The following is a 24,009-nucleotide window of genomic DNA, read 5'->3' on the forward strand; positions in this document are numbered from 1 at the left end:
TATCATGAGCATAACAATGGGGGGGGCAGACACGGTGTATTATGCCGAATTTCTATGATTATTATTTGTTTGGCGTCACCTGCTGTGAGCCAGCGAACCGAGGGAGCAAAAAAGTTTCATTGTTTTATTATAAAAATTAAATTTTGCGATGGATTCTGACAATTTTCAGAAAACAGTATCATACGTCACCCTTTCTCATTTCCTTTTACTTCCTTGGAGGTCCGTGCCCCCCCCCCCCCATTCTGTGCGCCAGTGCAGGCGATAACCAAAGCGTGGAATGCAAAACCAAAATATGTGAAACTTTCTCTTCAACATACATGAAAAATAAATGAATCATGCCAAGATTTTATTATGAAATATTCAAACACTCCCTCGATCACTCACATGAATTTACCAAACTAATTGCAGTTTATGAAAGCATTGCGTTTATATTTACTTACCTTAATGATTTACATCATGAACGAAAAAAAAACGTCGTGCAACCCCATAAAATATCATCTCGATTTTGTTTCATCAGCATCGTTGTTTTTTTTCTTGCATAAGACCAACAAATGGGAAGTGGATTAATCAATTAAAACGATAACGTACAAATGATAATTTGTGAATATAATGTACCTGCGCATTACATTCGCTGATTAAATGTAATAATGGAAGAGAAATCGATGGGAATTAAAATAAACAAAACTACACTGACAGTCAACAAAGAGGGCGACATAACTTTAAGAGAAATTTGATCCATTTGACATTTCGAAAGACTGTCATCGAGTCTTGTTCAAACAAAATTCAATTACAACAATGTCACCTTTTCCTCATTTCATTTTCCCTTAGTTTAAACTTTATTTTTTCGTTACTGCATGGTGCTTTTATTTTATTTGTCATGAAATAATATTTGATATTACATCATCGTTTTACTTTAAAACATTTCTGCTTTATTTTTTGGTAAAAACTTACATTCATTTCAATACCCATATCTTCTTTAAATTTAAGTTCATATTGAATAACATCTATTGTGTCTTAACTTCATGCCCTCTTCGAAATGTACTATAGACCAACCAGAATCGAAGCAGGGGGGAAACCCAGTATGTTGACATAGGAAACATTCCCGTGTCTAGCGATGCAATGGATGTTTCATAGAAATCTCCTCTTATGTTAAAAATGTCATTTTCTTTTTATATATATCCAGTCTACTCATGTGTAATTCAATATAGCCTAATACCCCACATGCCATCTAGAAGACATTCGAATAATGGAATTTCTATTTGTAAGTGGTAGCATGACCGAAGTGTTTTGTTTCAGACACTCTTCTATCTCATGTTCTTTGATGGTTTTGCGATCATAAAAAGGTGACTTTTGTGTTAAAATTAACTGATCCACTGTTAAAGGACAAGTCCACCCCAACAAAAACTTGATTTGAATAAAATGAGAAAAATTCAACAAGCATAACACTGAAAATTTCATCAAAATCGGATGTAAAATAAGAAAGTTATGACATTTTAAAGTTTCGCTTCATTTTACAAAACAGTTATATGCACATCTCGGTCGGTATGCAAATGAGGGAACTGATGACATCATTCACTCACTATTTCCTTTGTATTTTATTGTATGAAATATGAAATATTTTGATTTTTTCGTCATTGTCATGTGAAATGAAGTTTCATTCCTCTCTGAACACGTGGAATTCCATTATTTTAACATTTTCTGCTTCAGGCAAGGAGGTCCTAATCATCAAATTCGTAAAAATTGAAATATTGTGTAATTCAAACAATAAAAAAAGAAATAGTGAGTGAGATCATCGACTCTCTCATTTGGATGAAACTGGCTCGTTCATATAACTATTTTGTTAAAAATAAGCAAAACTTTGAAGTGTCATAACTTTCTTATTTTACATCCGATTTTGATGAAATTTTCAGCATTGTGCTTGTTTGATTTTTCTCTATTCATTCAAATCAATATTTTTCTGAGGTGGACTTGACCTTTAATTCAGCGATCGTCAAAAGATACCCAGTTATAAATGCAATATCTTGATATCTTTCTTTGTTTGATCTTCATATAAATCATGGTTGAATTCCATGGTGCTAACATGGATATGAAATTAGTGCTATCTTTATGCTAATCAATATGTGTTTTCGATGAAAATTTTACTCAGAATAAAAGTACCTATAAATATGATAAAGAATAAACAGATCCAAAGCATAGTTTGTCATTGGATAAGCAACTAAACCGCATTAGGTAGGACATAGTGATGGCCGTCCTTAAGATTATCAGACGGGGGGGGGGGGCGAGTTGTCCCCCAAATAATTTTGATGGGAATTGGCTTCTACTGCATTCCCTGATAATATTAAAAAAAAACTTAAAACGAAAAAAAGTATTACAGATTAAGGTCTAAAAAGGTTTATAGCGCGCTCTCTTGCATTGCAGTGTCAGGTAAGCAATACAGATAATAAATCGTTTTGGGTAAATATATATATATATATATATATATATATATATATATATATATAAGTTACAGGCTTTAGCAATAATCGACTACTACATATACATATGAATTATTACTTTTATATCTTACCAAGGAGTTTGATATAGACCTTGATATGGATAAAGCATGATAAACATAAGCTTTTTCTCCCTTATTTTAATGATTCTTCGAATGTTTTTTTTTTATTCACTACCTTCTGAATTGCTCAGTCCCAAATACACTGCATGGCTGCACGACAATTTAATTTTGTTTTTACCTGAAAGACATGAATGTCCTAGGTTTATCGAACGTGCTACAATGATATAATATCATTGTGAAAATGAGCTGAATGTGGATTTAACGCGTTAAAATAAGCAAATGGTGGGGCTAACAGGTGAGGATATTATTGCCTTTATTAATGCCTGGAGGATTGGAACCAGAGTCCTATAGTAATTCGTAGTAGCAGCAAGTCGTTGAACCTTCCTAACTCTTTGTTCCAATTGTAAACCAATGGAGACAGAATAACAAATGCAAGGGGGATGGAGGAAAGGTGTATGGAAGAGTGGAGGTGAGAAAAATGAAGAGGGGTAAAGGGGATGGGTGAAGGAAGTGGTGAGGGAGGATGATAACATAGGGAGGAGAGACCCTCCCCCCATTGAATGAATTCAATATTAGATGAGAAAGGGGGAAATAGAGAAAAATATAAAACCTATGGGCTATTATATGCGAATAGTGATAGAACAATGAAGAAGGGAAATGGGGGAGGGTAAGGAGAGAACACAATGTAAAGAAAAAAAAAACATGTCGACAAAAGTGGAAAGGGGAGAGGGAGGAAGCGAGAGGGGAAGGGGGATGAGGGGTGATGGGGAAGCTATAAGGGGTGACAGGAGAGGGTAATAGGGGCGAAAGTTAATGGGAAAAGGAATACACGTAGGATTATAAAAAAATAGTTGTATTATTGTTATATTTTCTTTATTTAAAAAAAGTTATTGATAAGTTTTTCACACATGGACTAGAGAGCCATTGATTGGGAAATATTCTTTGCAAAATATTATTTCGAAGGAATGGAGTACATTAAAAAAAAAGTGTCCGTTATTTTCATAATTGGCAAATGTGAACATTATTTGGGAGTCAAGAGAAACATGTTTACCCTTGTTTATAGGACCTTCACTATTTATCGTTTTGTTGAAATGGTTGCCATTCTCACAAGTAATGCTTTATAAGTACAAATAATTGATGGTTTTTCAGGCCATATGCAGAAAATATGTGTTTGTTGAAACATGTTGTAACCATGTAGTCTCAAATGAAACGGGTACGCGGATGCCCCCCTGATGCGTTCCGACGGTGATTAACTTCTCATTGCATCCGATTCTATTGTTCCAGGTTCCCACGTTCCAATTTGAGCGAAGTCTGTCAAATAAAGGATCGGTCTACAGCACAGTGAGGAAGGTACACAGGTATATTCTTTAAAAGACAACTGGATGTTTCTAGGCAAGATACCCCAAGGTATACTCCCAATATCTTGAAACATATCTAGATTTTTACTGTTCTCCTGCGAGCAGCAAGGTTGTCACATAAAAGAGTCGTGGCGTGTCACCGCACAGCACGCAACTCCCGTGTGTTTGCATTATCCATTAGTAAAAGTACACAGGGAGATAGTTATATGGGGGTGACTATTGACGGAACTGCCCGCTGAACCGCAAAAAAAAGAGAGGTATCACTAGACAATCAACCAATCAAAGTGCTCAGTAGGCGGAGCCTCGTCACTAACTTTTTTTCACTGACTTTTTCTCTCTCGATCTATCAGCTTCGCCTGACTTCTGAAGCTCGAGAGTTGATATGTATCAAAAGGCAGAGGTTTCAGTGAGCTTGTAACTGAGGCAGGGAATCAATAATCTAGCCAGGCAGGTTTTAATCTGTATACTTCTAGACACTGACGATTTAAACTTGGATCAAATATTTTGTCCAAACATTGAGATTGATTATTGCCCAATTTATTCGGAACCCGCTGATTTGGGCTTTTGCGTCTGGTGATGTGATTTTGAAACGGCCTTGATCTTCCAATCTTAGGCTTCAGTATCTGAATACTTGGAAGAAAATGACATTTCTTCAATTACTTGAGGTTAACGATTGTTCAAAAGAACGGGAAGCGCGTAATTTTTGACGGTTTTCGTCCGTCTGACAACTGACAGGATATGACATAATAAAGGAAAGTTTCACATATCTTTTTGATCGTCAATTTGAAGGAAGGATTCGTCGAGAAAGGGGTTTTGTTGGATTTCTTGCTATCGTCTTAATACACACATGGGTGTTCTTGAAATCAGTCAAACTCTGATGTTGATTTTAAGCAGGCTTCAATGATAAGAGGATGGCTCTCAAACGGGGGGCATTCCCTCTTCTTCATTCTTCTCTCTTCTCTATGAGCAGCGTGAGAACTCGAAAATTGTAGTAGCATTGCTGATTCTTCTCTACACTTTAATGCAGCCCAGAGGCCCTCGCGAATTGTGTCGAATCTTGACGACTTTCTCTCTATTTGCGTCAAGAGGGTGGGTTGAATGCACATGGATGTAGATTGGTCATGTAGCTGCATCGTTTCGCTCGCTGTACATCAAAGACCTTAACCAACGTTGCCAGGGCTAGTCACCAACTTTGCCCGGCGCAGCAAGAAATGGTCACAGAATATTTCTTTTTAATATTTTTAATATCTACTGTAACGATCCGCCTTCATAACATTAATGACAAGAGGAGAGGAAAACTTTTGAAGTTGTTTGATTGGCATATGTGCATCACTATTGTGGGAGTGTGTATTTAAGGTTAGCCCGCGGCGCATGCCTGCGGTTAATTGGCTGTTACACCTGGACTTAACCGTGACTCTCATCATAATCATCATTATCGTCACAAAGCAAGGCTAAACAGCCAGGGTCGACGTGTGTTCAATATTATTTGGTTGAAAGAAAAAAACCAAACACCATCGTCCGATGCCAGTTCGTCTCAATCCACCTACGGACTTATAGATTGGATTTTATACTCACGATACGAAATAGACCACTGTACCTTCGACCATCGCCCCCGTTCTGGGGGACTTACAGTGCTACTGGATCCCGGTACAAACTCCTTGTAACGATACCTTAAGCACACTGTCATATCAATCTGGGACCTTATCCCACTTTTGGACTATTATTTTATTCGCACCACGGTAAGCAAACTATTTTCCCATTATTCATTTGCTCTTTGATGTATTATAATGTATTAATGTGTTTTCTTCATAGTAGATTGAGTCAGTGTGCAGCAAAGAGAGAAGTCTTCATCTAGACATTGTCCTGGGTACCCGGTGTGAATAATAATTCAACTGAATTTATTTCATTTCCTTTTCGGATGCTGACTGAGAGAGTCTGTGACTTGTATAAAGTGACACGCATCCTCTTCATTCATCTGCCATAAAGTACTTTGGTGTTTCCAAAACTCCTTCAGAATTGACTGAAAGTGCAACATGAATCAGTTATTTGATTTTACAGTAAGACTTTGTCATTTCAAATAATTAAATGATTATTGATGTTACAATTAACTTTTTTTATAATCATTATTCATGCATTCATCCCTAAATGAGGCATTGATCATTATGGAGTCTGTATGAATAATGATTATCTTTTAAGGTACACAGACGTGGGTTGATAATGGGGCTTATAACCTGAAACAGCTGTACTATTCGAACACTCATCACATGGGCGATTGTTGTTGAGAACTCAAATCGTGAAGGGGTTGAGGTAGGACATGTCCATCTCAGTTATTGTACATAGGCAAAGCCTGATCCAGCCGCAACTCAGTAGCTGGCAGACGATGAATCGAGAGCCCGGTAATCTATGAGTTCATTTCCTTTCTAGCAATCAAAAAATCTTACTCATCCTGTGTTTTAACACACTCTACAAGCTGGCAATTGTGACCCATTGTAACAGATTTATTGGACACCCTTTCCTACCCGTCAATTTTTTGTCTTCGCTCTTTGATGATCCTCAATCAGTGGTGAAAAGCTGGCACAGACTGGCTAATAGCACAACCCTATCTTACCCATTCAATGCGCGTTTCGACCAGACATAGAGCTTTATTGTGATTGTCTGGATTTGCCGTTCACAGATTCTCTCCGTATTTTAAGATTACACGTATTCCTTCTGATCTTGTTTTTTCTCCCTGTGTTCCATATTTTTGTTTCAAGCAATAAGCAATAATTGAGTTTTGACAATACGGAGAGGTAATACCGATAAGATACTGCAAGCAAACTTGATACAGGTGTAAAGATGTTCTCATGCCGGTTGAGAGAATACAGGGAGAGAATATAGAGCAGAATTTTGCCCACAAGATGTATCCATTCGGCAGGTGTATTACCCCCGGATCAAACCAAAAGTCCCCGGATAAGTCTCCGAGTGAGGGAGATTTAGGCAAAGAGAGGGGGGCAAAAATTCCGATGGATGAACAAATAAATAGATCATCTCCAATTTGAGGGGGAGAGGGGAAAACGTCGGCATTCTTTCAAAGAGGCAGGTGTGCTTGTATTGGAGTAGGAAATAAAGATCCGTCTCTCTCTCCCCCTCTCTGCCATCTTTGGTCGGTAACCCATCGTCGGGATCGGGAGATGAGTGACAAGCGGGCAAAAGAGGAGAGAGATTCCTGCTCCAAATCAGACCAGAGTTTGGAGAAGCATCTCCCTACTCAAATAAACGTTTCATCGAAAACGTTATTTGTCAGACCTAGGTCGACCCAAGCGGAGTATTGTTCGTGAGTGTATATAGCTTATGAAATTTGCGGCGGAGGGGGGGGGGGGGCGAGGGGATAGATGAGTTTGTAGGGAATAAAATGTCCGGGCAAAAACCCAATTTCACTGACATCTAGGGGTCAATGTAAATCATCGGCAGACTTACCGAGGAATAAAGAGTCTGATTGCCGCCTAGCTGTCGTCCCCACCTGCGAACTGCGATGGTTTATGTATACTACCAAATGGGGGTTCGTGTGTGCTCGATGGAAGATGGAAAAACAACGCCGGTGATGCCTGGTATGGCGTGAGAGTTGGCAAAAGGGGGAAAAAGTGTGTCAGGTGCATGGCGCACCTGAGTGCCAACGGACTCCCTCACAAAAATACCTGGATATTTGATTTCACTCTGTTACAATTAAAAGTCGAGAGGGGCCTTTTTCCTCTCTTTTTCGCCTGTATCATCTGGGGATTTGTGATTCGCTATAAAAACTCAGCAAGGATTTTACCCCAGGTGTGTAGGTAGTATAGCAGTGGTGCTGGAGCTACCAAGGTGTTGAACGTAACCCTACTCAAGACATTTTACTTTCCGAGCCCGATCGCATTGGAGGGCTGCTCAATCCATCCAGTCATTGACGATCTCAAGTTTTGTTGATAAGATAAACACTGGTTTAATGGCAACGTATTTGAATCACTCAGAAAATGTTCAGCTGGGGTTGTTATACGCAATTCGTATGACTCATAATAACATGTTTCAAGTTTTGATACAGTACACAGGGAACTTCTTTTGAGGACTGAATCATTAATATGGTGGCTGCATTGACGTGCTTCTAAATAATGAAAACTTACCATTTTCTTGCTGAAACATCGTTTTAAGGAAGAGCAAAGAAGATATGCAATCAAATAAAACGTTTGAAATATATGAGTATATTCTCTACAGTCTGTATATTGGGATATTGAAAGTACTGTAATATTTGACATTGTTAAAACCTACATAATTCATGACAAGTAATTTTAGCTTACCCTCAAAACCCCGCTGAAACACATGAGTATTATAGCAAAGTGTTAACTTTAATACTTATTCTTTATGATTCGGGTGTGAAGGGGTTTTTTGTCCAGTAACACCCGAAGCCATTGACCATGACAATGGGTCTACTGTCCTCTGAACTCTGTGATTACATCGTCCACTGAACACATTCAAAACCAGGTGGCGAATGGGCTTTTTCTCTATCACGTTACAGTTACTTATAGTATCCCCAGCATTATGTTACATCACATTGAATGGCCAGGACTAAAGGCCCAGTCAATTCAGGTTTAGTGCTGGTATACAGCGTGGAAAAAATCACTTTGTAACACACGTCTCACTACGGGGAAACAAGAAGGCAGGCCAGACTGCGTGTCTCCAACGGCTCCCTTTCATCTACCAGACTTGTCAATTACAAAACAAAAGGGGGTCTTTTATTACCCCCCTATTCACTCCTCCCAAACACAACTGGTCTCCGTATCAAGTTCAAATCTTTAACGCGGGCCATACTTCCATACACAGGGTAATATGAGCCGTACAAAATGATTGCTATTTTTATGACCAATTTTAAACTGCGTTGAGATAAAAAAAATCCTTTGATAAGATTCCGAAAATGGCAAGGATACGTTGTGTGCTATCGATAGATTTAGGACGTTCTTCTTGTCAAGAATCCCTCCCGCATATTACTTAGCCTTGATCCTGACACCACTTAATATCAAATGCTTTATGAACTCGCCAAGAAAAATATGACAATGGCTTAGATCTTCGTTGCACCCAAACATTTGCAATGCATCATTCTATGTGGCACATTCTTCTTTCGTAACATCGAGTAATACGGTTTTCCCTATAGTATCTAAAATCATTTGATGGACGATATCAAATACCAATTTACATGTGTAATCGGTGAAATAGATCTGTATTATTTGTAATTTTTCATTTGCTATATAAATAATTGCTATCTTTGTGAGAGGGTAGCTTTGGATTATCATGATTATTTTCTATTCACATTTTAATGCGGATGTGGTGTATCACCACTCAGATTATTATTTTTTTTCATTTATAGGTAATATTTTTAATGAATATTCAGACTTACATAAAAAATAAATCGTCGCTTGATTCTTTCGTCTTTTCTCAATATTCTCCCTTTTAATACAAGGACGCATCAAATCTGTTTGAATTCAGTTCAATGTATCATCTACCACTTTCACATTTTTCTTCAATGTGTGTTTTTATCGTCCATCAAATCATTTGACGGGAAACGCCACCCGCTCCCTGTCTTGATACCGCCCTACATGCTTTACCTGTTGACCTACAGGTCGAACCACCGCGGAAGATTTATTCCTTTTCATATTTCCAAAACCAAGATGATGAAAGGAAAGAAGGAGAGAATGACTTTCTACCTTTTAATGTCAGGTGAGACGTGATGATAGTACACCGGTATGCCCACCTGATTTCCATTCCTTTTATTAGTGTCTTCAGGTTCGTCTTCAAAGGCCCTCCAACTTTGGGGAGTTCTCGATCTGAAGAATAACAACCATGCCAAAACAGGTAGATTTAAAAGTTATTACACTTTAATGGAACGTATGAAATATTAAATTATTTGTTGCCTTCGGCGTGGCCGGCATCAGTTTATGCCTTGTTTATCTTAATAGCGTTCCGTGCTTCCCCTTGGGGACAAACAGAAACCTGAAGCAAAATCACGAAGTTCAACAAAACTTTAGAAAGAGAGAGGAAAGGCAGTTTTAACCCTTGAATGTCGTGTTCTGTTTATGTCCTTTGACAAACCATGGATGGATGAGACGAATCTGAGAGTCCTACTTTCATGCTTTTAGTAATACTACATCAAGTTTGAAGATGAAAAAGTGTTTAAATCTTGCTGTTTATACCCATATACTAAAATGTGGCCCATTTGATTTGTTTCCAATAAGAATGAAGAATGCTTCCTGGCATTTCCAAATTCAATTTTGTCTTATTGTATGTGCGGAAGATGTTTGAAACTTTATATTTGTGAAAATAGATTGAGATAAAAATACATACACTGTTAGAAAAATTGATCCTTAAAATAAAAGAAGTTCCTGCAGCAGAGTCTCGAGAACACCTGTAATCTTACCAGATTGTGTAATCTTACAGGACATTAGTATTTGATGTATGGAACCTTTACATATTTCCTTAAATAAAACACCCTTTTCCCCTTTTTAAACAGACCTGTTCTGTTAAATTGCAGAAAAATTCTTGTTTTATAAATTTACAGAATGATTCTGTTATTGCTTTCTGCAAAATCTTCTTTTTTTCCTGTAAAATTAGTTTTTTTTTAATAGTGTATGTTGTTTAATCGTCATAATAATGCCTGCGGATACAAAACATAAGTCATGTTTCCTTTTAAGTGTCAATAGATGAACACTATATTTTTCATTGAATATCTTAATGTCTTGAATTTAAAAGACAAAGCGCCAAATCAAAATGTTGATTTGAAGGAAAAGAGAAGAATCAATGAGCTTTTTTGACAAACTATTTCATCAAAGTCAGATGTAAAATTGGTAAGTTTGCAACATTTCTCTTTCGCTTGATTTCACAAAATAGGGATGATATGCACATGAGAGAGACGACACTTAACATTTCTTTTGCATTCTTTCTCATGAAATATATATGAGTATTTTGTTCTTTTGTAGATTTGATAGTACCGTCCTTGAATGAAATATAACTAGTTACACTAAGTGGAGATTTTCATTGTTTTTAAGGGAGTAAAATCATGTTTTACAAGAGAGAATTCAAATAGTGAGTATGTGACGACACTGTTCCCTTATTTACTTACTGCCCGTTTGTGCTATGAGCAACGTATATTGGAAAGAATGCACTTTCTTATTTCACATCCATTTTGATGAAAATCTCAGAGTTATTTTGCTTCCCTTTTTAAAGAATCATTTTAAGAAAGTGTCAGTGTCGTTGAAATCATAACATCAAAAGTAATAGTTACGTGCGAAATAACAATTCATTTTAATTGATGTCAATTTATATCATTACAATGTATTAAACACATTTGGAAATGGAATCTCGCATTTGTATAGTGTAATATCGATCATCGTTCATTTAATGTAGAATGATGATATTTGCTATTGTTTTCGCTGAGTCGATAAAGACAATCTTATATTGATATAATACATTACAGGAGAGAATATTGAGTTGTTTTATGCACCCTCGTTAAAAATTTCAGAGCTTGAAATCCGATGTTTGTAGATCAAATTGGTACTGTTGTCGACATGCTTCTGATTGCAAAGATTATGTAAGAAAGTCACCCCACCATGTTCATGGTAAAAATAACGCACGAATTGGTCACCAGTCGTGTACACATGTTTATCGGCCCCATGAAGGTAATACGCCTCATTGCATGGTATCTATGAATATACTGTAAATATAATTTCTGCATAGGATATATGACATTAATGATAAGAAAAATGATGGTCAGAACAATAAATTATGTCGCATTCTCCGCTTACAAAATCCATTATAATCTGTTCTTAAAATTAATGAGTGGTCATTAGCCTCTGCATTTAATATTTTGGTTTATTTTGCATGTATACTGTGTAAGTTTGTTTAGTCATTATAAGAGAAATACCTCTCAGAATTTGCCATCCTTAACCCCTTTTTTATCTATCACTCTCTGTCTATCATTTTCCTTTCTATTCTCTTTCGTCCAATGCCATTGTTTGCCATTTGAAATGAAGATGTCTAATTTGTTGACTTCAACAACGGAAGGAAGTATGAAACGAAGATTCTTACTCAGATTCTTAGTCTTTTCTCGGTCGATCGCTTTCGAAAAAAAGATGAGTGTTCACACCAGATAGTTAAGAGTTATGCACCAGCTATCCACAATACTCCGCCATTTTAAATCCCAACCCGTATAACACCGTCCTAGAATAACCCACCGGTCAGCTTATAACACACCGTCAAGCAACAAGGCTCATAAGGTAGAAAGAGAAAAGAAAGGTGAAAGGGAACGGAGGGGAAACAACTTTCAAACTCTTATTTACGAGGTATCAACAAAAGAAGAGATTAACCGTGACGACCGGAGGGGCTTTCCATCAATTCCCTTCTTTACCAGAATTACAAGAAAAAGCAAAAAAGAAAACTGATCGCCCGTGCTTAAAGAGCTCAGCTATATCCTGTCGAGTATTCGATCTCACTGTTGCGTGGCATGTTTTCGCGTTACTTATCAAAATCGAAGTGGAACCATATTAAAATATATATATTATATATACCATCTCTTTATAATGTAACGCATTCGATGATCGATGCTAAAATGTACTAATGACAACTTGACTAATGATCACATCATTTCTATCGACCCATTCCCATGTTAAACAGTAAAACCGATACAAAATGTATTTACCATCAGGTAATAAGGTCATCATACCAACTAAAGTGATCAATCATTCAAAAAGGAAATATCGTTTTAAAATGTCTAATAGAATCATTTCATGTCCATTGTGACGTCATTGGTTTTGTGGAATCTTCCCATCTACCGTAGATTTCACGGATATTATAACGGTCTATCCACACACGGAGACCATATCTGGGAACTTATTGATAAGACACCTTTAGCAATTCTAAGAAAATATTCACGATGTAACAGGTTATTCACTAAAATTCCAGTGCCCAAATCGGGATGGGTACGTAACTGGCATATTATTTTACCACACATCATTCGACTTGGACATTTGCGTGAGCCACAATGCGACTGTAGAGTGCCGACTATAATATGCCAAAACATACATCCCATTATTCCTTGTAATCTTTGTGTAAACCAATATTCACATGGTACTTGTATTGATCAAAGTGTCAATTAATGACACAAAGCAGAGGCTACTATAATCTTCTTCCTATTTGAGAAGCGCGCGCGTTACCCCTTCAAAAACTTCCTGTTCATATTGAGTACAGAGAAGGGGCAAGGATCTGAAGAAAGGGGGGTAAAACGTACTGTGAACCTATGATCTCTTGGGTTCGAGTACAATCTATTCGTGCATTCCAATCCCTGTTTTCTTTTCTTTTCTTCCCTCGGTGTTAAGGACTAATCCGCCCTTACAACATACTATTCTTCTTCTGGGTATTCTTTAGCTGTGTCCAGAATAATTAGCCATTCAGCATCACCGTGAGAGATGTCTTTCTTCTAAGGATAATACCCCTAACACCTCAAGTGAAAAAGACCGAAGCAAGAAATCAAGCACTATAAGAAAAGGTTCCCATTATCGACCGGGATGAGTCGAGAGGGGTCCAATTAGGAATTGGGGTTCTTAATGAATAAAATCCACATATAGCCCCTGACACCCCATGTGATCAGGGTTTAACAACCTGTCTTCGACAAAAGCGGGGAGGGGGGAAACTGTGGTCATAAGAGCCATATGTTGTTCAAATGTTATTGAGAGCACACAGGAACATGATGCCTTCGCGTGGAAATATACTGTAGCAACTTACATAATGGAATTTATAATGGATTTAAGGAGAATATATACGTTTGGAATCAGGCTATAATGTGTAAATGTTGTTTAATGTGATGTATATTGACAGACAAGGGTGTTTTATCTGAAGATTTCCTATCGAAGGGAGGAGATCTATAAGACAGTTTACGTTTCCCAATCGAGTGAGTTGATAATCTTAACCTTAACACATGGGTACTTGCTATACGTTTCATTAATGTTATACTGTATCATATCCTAACTGTTTCTATTGATTTTTATTTTACCTCCATTGAAATACGGTTTAGTACTTAATTATCTTTTCAAACAGTTACCATGGATACACCAGGAATTCATCAAACCAGATTAATATATTTGGTATATCTTTTCACATAAAATTAATGTACCCGAATGGTTATGTGGGTCCACTGTGAGAGGCTACGCTATTTTGCGTACCAAAAGAGAAAAGAAGAAGAAAAGATAAAGAAAAACTAAGAGAATACACCATTCACCACATGATAAAAAGGATAAAGAATACAACACGCGCTTGTTTGATTTTATTTTTCTAATCATGATCTGTTGTATTTTCATTTTCTTTTAGACCCATCATGGTTACCACCTCACATTGGGGTCAGTTGGTGGTGCCCCTTGTATGCTGCTGTGTCGTGGTCGGCGGCTGGCCCGGATCAACGTCATCGTCGTCGTCGTCGTCATCATCGTCGTCGAGGAGTAGTCAGAACGAAGGCGACCAGAATAGGAAAGCACAGGTCATTGAGGCGTTTGAATCGACGCTTTTGGGGATGTTTGGATTGAAAGAGAGGCCGAGACCACAAGGAAAATTGCGAGTACCTCAATACATGATGGACTTATACCGATCACATACAGAACATGAAGATGGAATTAGTATGCATTTTGACTTCGATCATTTATCGACGGGAACAGCTAATACCATTAGGAGCTATCATCACGAAGGTTAGTATTCAGCATTTACTCTTTCTCCTTCTTTTTCTTCTTCTCGTTCTCCCTTTTTTCTTTTTTTCTTCTTCCCTCTTGTTCTTCTTCTTCTCCTTCTTCGTCTTTTCTCCTTCTTTTTCTTCTTCTTCATTTTCTCCTTCTTCTTGAACACTTCCCTGTTTGTAGAATGTAGTCACACCTGATATACGCAAGAACACAATTAAGTAAAGTGGGAGAATAAAGGGCTACATAGTGCAATAGTGCAATCCTTCAAATCTTTGAAGAATCTCGTTTGCTTAGGATGATTATTACTTCATGATTTTTACACAAAAAACGTAACCACCTAAAGAAGACGTACAGAGAACATACTTTTGCGTATGGTTAGCGCAATAACGGAGTTCATCGAAAAGTTTGGAAGTAAAAGATAAGCGAAGATGGACAGCCGATCAAGATAAGTAAAAAAAAACGAGCATGTACAGTCAAACTATAATAATTTGTCAAAAAAGTGTTGAATACAATGTTCCTTCCAACGTTGTATATATTTTACCTAACTAGTTGTCATTTAGTTTATACCTGTGCTGTATGGTAAATGATCAAGAAAGGTCAACATACAGATAAAGAGACTACCTTGAGTATTCACCTTTTAATCTGAAACCCGTCAAGATCTTTACACATGACCAACTCACTATCACCAAATAATTACGAAATACACTGTACATCTCACGTAAAAAGACACAAGCTGAGTGTTCATTAATAATCTCATATTCTTGGAACTATGTTGTGTAATTGAAAGTTATTAATCTCTCTCAATTTCTTCCTTAATTTCTTTTTCACAAACCATTCTTGCGTTTACTATCATGTTGTTTAAGAGTTTAATCATGGTTGTCATGGATACTACGCAGGTTTATTATTTTGATTGTTGCTCTTCTATTCTTCAGAACTGTACCACTTGAAGAAAATTTTTATGTAGAGGTCGTCCATTTTGATCAAAGACGTTGATGATGATTATAATGAAGGTCATAGATAGCTCATTAAAGTCCGAGTTGTGTGCTATTAAGATTTACCATGTTTCTATCGGATATGTATTCCCATTGCGAGGAAGTTCAGGGAATTCTTCGATTTGGTGTTTATTTTGTTATTTTGTCGCCTTTCTTTCAACAAAATTGTTTCGGTTCTCGATAATTTTGATTTACTTCCACTTGGTATTTTCATACCATGATGATATCTGAGCCAGCCTGTGCAGAAAGACCGACTATTTTACAAATTTCAATATGGTATTCCTACCTGGCCGACTTAACTTGTATATAATAGAGCGATCTATATGCGCCATCAGGTACCACGAAAGTCCAATCTTTTTTAGATATCCGTCGGTCATTTCGATGACGTGCTATCCCACTGCTGCCACCGAATCGATAGAGAAATAATTTACCACATAACATTTCCATGAAATAATCGAACTGTTGTACGAACCACCTCCAAATTTCACATACTCTGAATAAAGATATGTAACTGTATGTGAAAATAGGAAGATTCACTCGAAATATTTGACCCACAGATGGATAAAAACTACAATATTATGTGCAATTGAGGGTACATTCCTTCAGTATTCAATGTCTGCAACAGAGTTACTTGAAGGGTCAGGAGCGATCGTTAAACTTGAACAGATTTTGAAGATACTGTTCTCTTATTTTTAGAACAATATCCTTACGCATTGCCCGGGAAATCCCGAACTTCTCTCTAATATCCATTGCCGATCCATATATTCATGACATTTTCTGAAACTGAAACGCGTCACACTTTACAGTATCAGCAAATACACTATATTTTCTACTGCTATTGTTCATTTAGTGAATAAAGTCAGCGTCGAAAGATTTATATATTTTGGGGCATAATTTCTATATACTATTTATCTTTAATTGAATTCTTATTTTGCCCATGAAGGGTTGGGCTGAGGTCACTGGATATCAGTTTATGATACAAATTATCAACTCCATTCAGGATTTTGTTTTTCTTCAAGTCTTTGTCGACATCAAATTGTCCTTAGTTTGGGTTAGTTTAGAATTATTGAATATTTTTTTCTACATGAAGATGATGGTGCACTTATCAGAATATTGGAGCCAGGTCGATTTTATGATTCACAAAGAATCATGAAAATAGAAATGTTCATAATTATCCTGAATATAGAGTGATATTTTCTATAAAAGATAATTTATAATAAAATAGTTTTTACGTCATTGTTTTCAACCCCGTTAATATTTTTTTTCTACATGTACCATCTACCATACACCTCAAATTAAACCAGAAATAAACCTCATAGGCTCGTCCCTCAGAAGATGATCGCTCTGCATATGATTTTCAAAATTGAAGAGAAACGGAATATTTAGACGTCTTTGGTATGACTCGGCCGAGGATCGCACCCACAACCTCCCGTTCATAAGGCGGACGCTCTACCACTGAGCCATTATGGTATACAATGGGAAATGGGGACTGCATGAAAAATTAGGGTGTATCATACAACCAAAACCATTTAGTTATACCCTAATATATATTTCATTTAGAACATAAACTAAATTTAAGCATGGTCTAATAACGCCATGAAACGACATTTGTGTGTCATTGCTTAATAACTTTATGTAAATTGATTTATGAAAAAAAGACAGTATAATTACTAGATTAAAGTAGCCTACAACTCTTATATATTCGTATATTGAGTCGTAGGCTACTAACACCCTGTCCACAGTAGCTCATGAAGCCAATCGTGGTTCAGGAATATATATTCTCCCGCCATGGTAAGAGAGTCATATCTCATCGATGTGTACAAGGTTGGTTTGAAATTTGACAAGCTGTGAAAGAAATGGCAATCTTGGATGGAGAGTCAGTCTCAGGGTTTTAGGGGGAGGGAGTAATAAGTTGGTTCGATCAAGGAGTTTTGAGTAGATACTGGTTCGATTTAATATACCAAAGTTTTACCTAGTGACGCGTATATGCCTTCATACAGTCTTTTACTTCTGAAAGACCTAGAAATTGTGTTGTATTTTGATCGAAATTAACTAATATTTCTCCACATCAAACACATCGCCACCTTTTATGGCACTAGTAAAGTTAAGATACGTATTGTGCTCGATAAAATTGATGTTCTTAATTTTTAGTTCAATACAATATTTCTGAAATACAATTACTGCGTTGTAGATATCCTGTGGCTTTCGTTGTTGCATCGGATATTTGAAAGATAAAAAACTATATGAACGAAACGCTGAAAACGCTTAGTGTCCTTAATATTAATGGAGAAAATTGATACTCTCCAATTCATATGCCTACAATGTGTTTGACATAATCTAACACATCTTCGATTATTTTATATTCGACATTTCATGACCTGCTTTCCTTTTAATCTCTCTGGTCTCCTCACATACTGACTAAGAAATAGTGAATTTTATTTGAACTTCTTGCGAAGCTCCTCTGTTTCACCGACTTTCAAGGAGGAGTAGAAAGGAAAAAATAAGATCGGATGACATGGGGCTAAAGCGGCTTCCAGTTGCTGGGCGGGGCAGTGCCCCGAACTTTAGCGACGACTGACGACTCGCAAGGGGCATGGGTGGGGCGACAGTTCGTGGCAGGCGAAATTTAGTCTCAACCCAGCCAATTGAGCGGGAAATGAGCGCAGACAAGCAAGCCATATCCTTTCTCAATGGTTGCCTTTCCCCCTCCCTGCGGCTCTTCGTCTGAAAAGCTTGTCCTATGATGGAAAGCGAGCAATATAAGACAGGGATATATGCTGAGCCAAAATACTAACCAGGAAACGCTAGAAAATCTGACTAGCTACATCTTGAGATGTTAAAGACAGGCCTCTTAAAATGAGAAGAACTGTCGAGGGACAAAATACTAGCATCCTGTTCCAATATGAGGGGAAATAGTAGATATTTGAAATCTACTTTGATACAATTGACGCTGTTTTGACTGACCACAAAAATTTCGGTTTTCTTTCTGTGTAATAATATACTACTTGAACGTTTATTAGTATTGCGGAAAATATTTAGAATTGCCTAATGACGTAGAGTTAAGTTTTAACGAAAGTCTGGACCCCCCGAAATAATAATGATAATATTATTAAGGATAATAATGATAGTACATAACTAAATAAATGAATGAAATAAAATAGGTAAATAGAAAAATAAGAATAATGATAAATACTATTTTTTTCATTCACAAAATATATTTTCTGACAAGGTCCTGCATTATCAGCAGCACAATTTTCTTCGAATTTCCTTCAATATTGCATAGACTGGCCCTTACATACATAATAATTATATGACAGAATAAATTGATTAATTGAAAGTGATTTGTGGGGCCTATAGTTCGAAAGTTGTATACATGTAGAAAGTGTCACACCATTTAATATGCCCCCTAAACTCAGTACGCAACTACGATATCCCAACAACTATATCAATTTTCACAAAACGCAATGTTGTATCACACTTGATTAATAAATTATCCATTTATTATCATGTATTTAAATTGTTGAAACCAAACAAAAGGTATTAAGAATGTTTTTTTTTCTTTTGATTTTGTTTTCAAATAAAATTTCATGTTAACTAGACCTTATGTTTACATGTGATCACAAAATGTGCAAGTTTTCAAGGTCAATGGGGAAAATCACTATGAAAATTACTTCTTTGGCAAATCCTCTTTGTAGATCTGTAAAATAAATCTAACAAATATTCGTCATTCTTTGTGACTTTTGAATATACAAGCAAGAATGGGATTACAAAGACATCGTTAAAAGGAACTGCAATTTCTTCTTACTTGCCAAGGGAAGGATTACCAATCAGACGATGAGAGTACTTTATTATCATTTTTGCAGTGTCACAGCAGGCCTGGGCTCCTTTAAATAAAAGAGATTCTAACCCCGCCAAATCTGAATTCCTTTTTGGGTCTTTATATGGCTTCTCCTGACATGCCGAAGAGGATTAAACTAAAATGTCACTAGGGTGCAAGCGAACGAGAAATTAGGGGAAATTGTTTTTAAATTGTCCTGACTTGGTACCGGTCTTGGCACAGAAATGATACTCATCCTGTTTCCCCATTGGCATAGACATTCATGTTTCTCCTTTTTTCTGTTCTCTTTCTCTGTTCTCCCCTCTCACTCTATCTTTCCTTGTTTTTTTCTCTCTCTTACTTTATTCCAACTTTGTACTTGAATTATAAATGAAGTAAACTTCTATCATCTCATCGAGAAAGACGGGAATCCGGTTTCTACATTTGATAAAAAATATCAATGTCTAGCTGAGAACATTGGGACATCTTTTACTCAGTGATATACTTACGTGAACGCTCTATTGGACAAGGAATTAACTGTATTCACTACCAGTTGACGTCAATTAATTAATCTTCATGAGAATCTGTCTTGTTAGTCGTTTCCATGCTTCTTTTTTAGTTACGAACTACATATAACTTCATCATACACAGAAATTTTCATTTTGGGTGTTCCAACACAGGGTCTATAAAAGCGATGAGGATACAAGTATTTGGATCTATTAAACACCTCTGATCAATCAACACTGAAATCATGAAATTCATTGTTCATCATAGACAATGAAATAAAAAATATATATTTTATATACAATAGTACTGATATTCTTTCTTAATGGAACAAGTATGAAGTTGAATTATTAGATGAAAGTTTTCCGCACAAATCACGTGCGGTATTAATATTGACGCAACTACATTTCGCCCAAAGCCACGATGCGTCATCGCAAAATTAATATTTGACGCACAGTGCGAATTTCGACTATCAAATTGTCCATTATATAGGCGTATATTATAATAAATAAGTCATATTACCCACATTAGCACCCAGGCGGGGTACTTTAATTAAAGCAGAAAAACAACAACCCTTCAAATAATCAGACAGACAAATTGCGATTAATATGGACCTAACAATCTTTTGTTAAAATTTAACTTCTCAACTCTTTCCTTAATGATAGTTAATAGTTTCAAATATTGAGAACGAAGCAAATATCAGAAGTTCAACTATGGGTTCATGTGATGAGAGAGGTCTTGGGCCCTCTTACTTCTTTTCTATTTATTCTAAGCTACATGTATTATTTTACCTACAACTCAGTCACCTTGGAAGTAATTGTTTGTCCATTCACATTTTACCAATAGTTTTTGTTTGATAACTACATAAACTCTACCATATTATTGCTACAAAGTTAACTGCAAATATGTGTCAAGACAATAGCAGTATTTTACTCCATTGGATGATGTGTGCACTTTGGGTAGCCAAAATAGTCGGTATGTAACCACACGAGGTTTTTAGGACGTCAGGTGTGTTGGCACATCAGTCCCACCCGTTGGATAATATGTTGTGCCACTTCACTTCAGGCTGGCCTGCAGATACTTCCCATTCGAGTAAATGGTTTATGATGCGTCCTAATCTCCCAATTGACTCACTGGCTCCATGTACTAAGTTCACAGGCTTCAGTCTTTCTTACGTCTAAGACGTCCTCAATTTGACAATTTGGTTCAAGTATAATTAAGTTTCCGAAGACCGGCGTTAGTCCTTGCAGTATGGACGAAAGGCCCACTACTGTGACTGTCCAATAAATTTGACAAAATGGAAGCCCTTTCATTATTGTATATTATCCTGTGTAAATCATAACCAGCAGAGTATTTCTATCAAGTGAGCTTCTTGCTAGGTAGATTTAATATAATTTTACACTAATCAAAGATCAATTAATTGATAAATGATTGTTTCAATTCATTAATAAAAATGTCATCTATTTTATCTTTATACAGACGCTGGCCAAGTCCTGCCAACGGAGCACCACAGACACACAGTGATCTTCAATATATCCACAATGCCTGCAGAAGAAGTATTGACAATGGCCGAACTGAGATTGTTCCGCAAAGACCTAGAAGAGCACAGCATCGCAAAACGCCACGCACTTGACGACAGGAAAAGTCTGGAGCCCATTCATTACATGCAAAGAATAAATGTGTATCATATTTTAAAACCAGTTGCACGAAATCGAGACACGATTAAAAGGCTGATCGACACAAGGTTAGTGGACGTACGAAACAGTAGTTGGGAATCCTTTGACGTACGTCCTGCAGTAACGTCTTGGGTCGAAGTGCCAGAGAAGAACCATGGATTAGAGATAGAGCTCATAGACTCACGGGGTAGACCGTCCCCTAATCATCATCACGTCCGTGTGACGAGAGAAGCTGACCCAAGTAAGGTCCAAGAACTCCAAAACGAGGAAGAGGAGAGGTGGTTTCAGACGAGACCTCAGATAGTAACGTACAGCGATGACGGTCGCACAAAAAGATCACCATCATCAAGGGGTCGAAAGAGAAAAGGAAAGCGATTGAAGGCGAACTGCAGACGTCATCCGTTGTATGTGGATTTTAGTGACGTCCATTGGAATGATTGGATCGTCGCACCGGCCGGATACCAGGCCTACTATTGTCATGGTGAGTGTCCTTTTCCACTCGCCGAACATCTTAATACTACCAATCATGCTATCGTACAAACGTTAGTAAACTCTGTCAACCCAGCACTAGTACCCAAAGCATGTTGCGTGCCTACAGAACTTAGTGCAATCAGCATGTTATATCTGGACGAGTATGAAAAGGTCGTCCTTAAGAACTATCAAGATATGGTTGTAGAAGGCTGTGGATGCCGGTAGAACCATCAACAAGACGCTCAAAGACTTACAGAACATAACCACCCCCTGAGACACTGTGGACTCATAGTGGAGCTCACAACTCATTCTGGAGCATTTAAATGGACTCCCTGTTCTGTTAATTTTGTACAAGGAAAGAAAAGGATATATTATTACCGCTTCCAATGTGTGCTTTCTATTTCCCTCAACATCTTGATGTGTTTATATAGAGGTATGGGAAGCCAATGACATGCGTATGTCAAAACTCATAAATGTCTATGCTTATTTGGTGCTGTACAAAGTAAAGACAAAATACTACTTTTACTTCTTCTCCTAAAATAATTGTGGTTTGTGAGTATTTCAGCCTAGCTGAATCCAAATGTCGCTTAGTAACGTCGGTACATACAGTACCACATTTGTCATTCTATTCATATATTCGTCAACATTCTGGAATTTCTTTCATGTGATCTGGGTTCCGTATAACACAAAGATTAGCGATCAATTGCTAAATGAACTGACCAATCAAGATCAATGTTACAGACACATTTGGGGCAAAATACTGACCAGGAACCAACCAGAAGTTTTCTTTCATATCAGCTATTCATCGCTAATCCTTATGTTGTCCTTATTTGGTTTCCTTACGCGCACATGACGTGAGTCTTCCTTAATTTTTAATGAGGAGATTTGATATAGCAACTGGTTCTGGGAGGGACTTTTTATGTATAAAAAAAATGACTGCTACTGCTAGATATTGAATCACGGAGTACACACTGTAAAAAAAATATTGGGTAAAATTTTAACCAGCACGAGGGTAATTTATGTGTCCAACCAATTTGGGGCAGTATATTATCCAATGCGGGAAGCATATTATTGTCCAGATAAGGTTAAAAAATAAGCAGCAATTACTATAGAATGGGCAAAATTTTAATCACACTGGACAGCCCAAAAGAAATGCCCAAATGTTGGTTGGACACATAATTACCCTCATGGAGCATGTATACCAAATATTTTTTTTAGAGTGCATAGCTGTATGAAGGACCATGTTTTGTTTTATAAAGAAACTTATATGCCTTTAAAAGATATATATGTTTTTTTTTACCTGATCACTATTTTATGTTAAAAGAAACAAATAAATATTTGCAATTTATACTAATCTTTTATTCATTTCTAAACCGATTGTTTTATCATGTTAATTGGTTGGCTTATATCTCTCCTTAATTTGTCTCCGTCCGACATTTTATAGTTTAATTAGTGCCTAACTTTACTCACTGAAGTAAGATTCCAAGAACGGGTTGAACAACGAGGTCGCATTAAACAGTAAAAATGGTTTGCCTTTTGACTCTGCATTTGAATTCTCTTTTTAAAAATCAACATGTATATGAAATGATTTTATATCTTTATAATCGATTTTAACAACCCTGCAGGGTTATAATTTTACTTAACCAAATAGACGAAACAACACTTATACTGTCCTATTATACAAGTCATCTAATCGTAAAAAAGGTTGTCGTAAAATTGATGTTCCTTTTTTCATCGTAACAAATGGCGTCATGTTGCATAGCCTATCTAATTAAATGATTTTGACGACAGTGGCCTTATATACAATGAGTAATATGCACTTATCTATGTAAACAATAAACAAAATGTGACAATACAGATCCAAATAATATATATGTGAAGGTAATAGACATTCAACTAATCTATGACACATTGTGATG

The 24,009-nt window shown here is 36.8% G+C and overlaps 1 protein-coding gene across 2 annotated transcripts; it reads left to right on the forward strand.

The window, feature by feature from the left end:
- The first annotated feature begins 4,260 nt into the window (after positions 1 to 4,260).
- On the forward strand, positions 4,261 to 22,324 carry LOC446159 (bone morphogenetic protein BMP2/4). 2 transcript variants are annotated; one of them, XM_041613512.1, is made up of 3 exons: positions 4,261 to 5,651; positions 14,272 to 14,642; positions 21,423 to 22,324. In XM_041613512.1, exons 2-3 carry the CDS (start codon positions 14,279 to 14,281, stop codon positions 22,313 to 22,315), a joined length of 1,257 nt encoding a protein of 418 aa, XP_041469446.1. In that variant the 5' UTR covers positions 4,261 to 5,651; positions 14,272 to 14,278; the 3' UTR covers positions 22,316 to 22,324. The 2 variants fall into 2 exon arrangements, with proteins under 2 accessions (XP_041469446.1, XP_041469447.1); XM_041613513.1 differs by lacking the exon at positions 4,261 to 5,651 and adding an exon at positions 13,470 to 13,855.
- Positions 22,325 to 24,009: the final 1,685 nt, after the last annotated feature.

Source organism: Lytechinus variegatus, chromosome 7 (genome assembly GCF_018143015.1).
Source record: "Lytechinus variegatus isolate NC3 chromosome 7, Lvar_3.0, whole genome shotgun sequence".
Classification (NCBI taxonomy): domain Eukaryota; kingdom Metazoa; phylum Echinodermata; class Echinoidea; order Temnopleuroida; family Toxopneustidae; genus Lytechinus; species Lytechinus variegatus.

Bases quoted from the DNA above. Each gene is read 5' to 3' on its own strand.
- LOC446159 (XM_041613512.1), top strand. From the start codon at position 14,279: ATGGTTACCACCTCACATTGGGGTCAGTTGGTGGTGCCCCTTGTATGC. The intron at 14,643-21,422 runs GTTAGTATTCAG...ATCTTTATACAG, and splicing joins TAGGAGCTATCATCACGAAG to ACGCTGGCCAAGTCCTGCCA.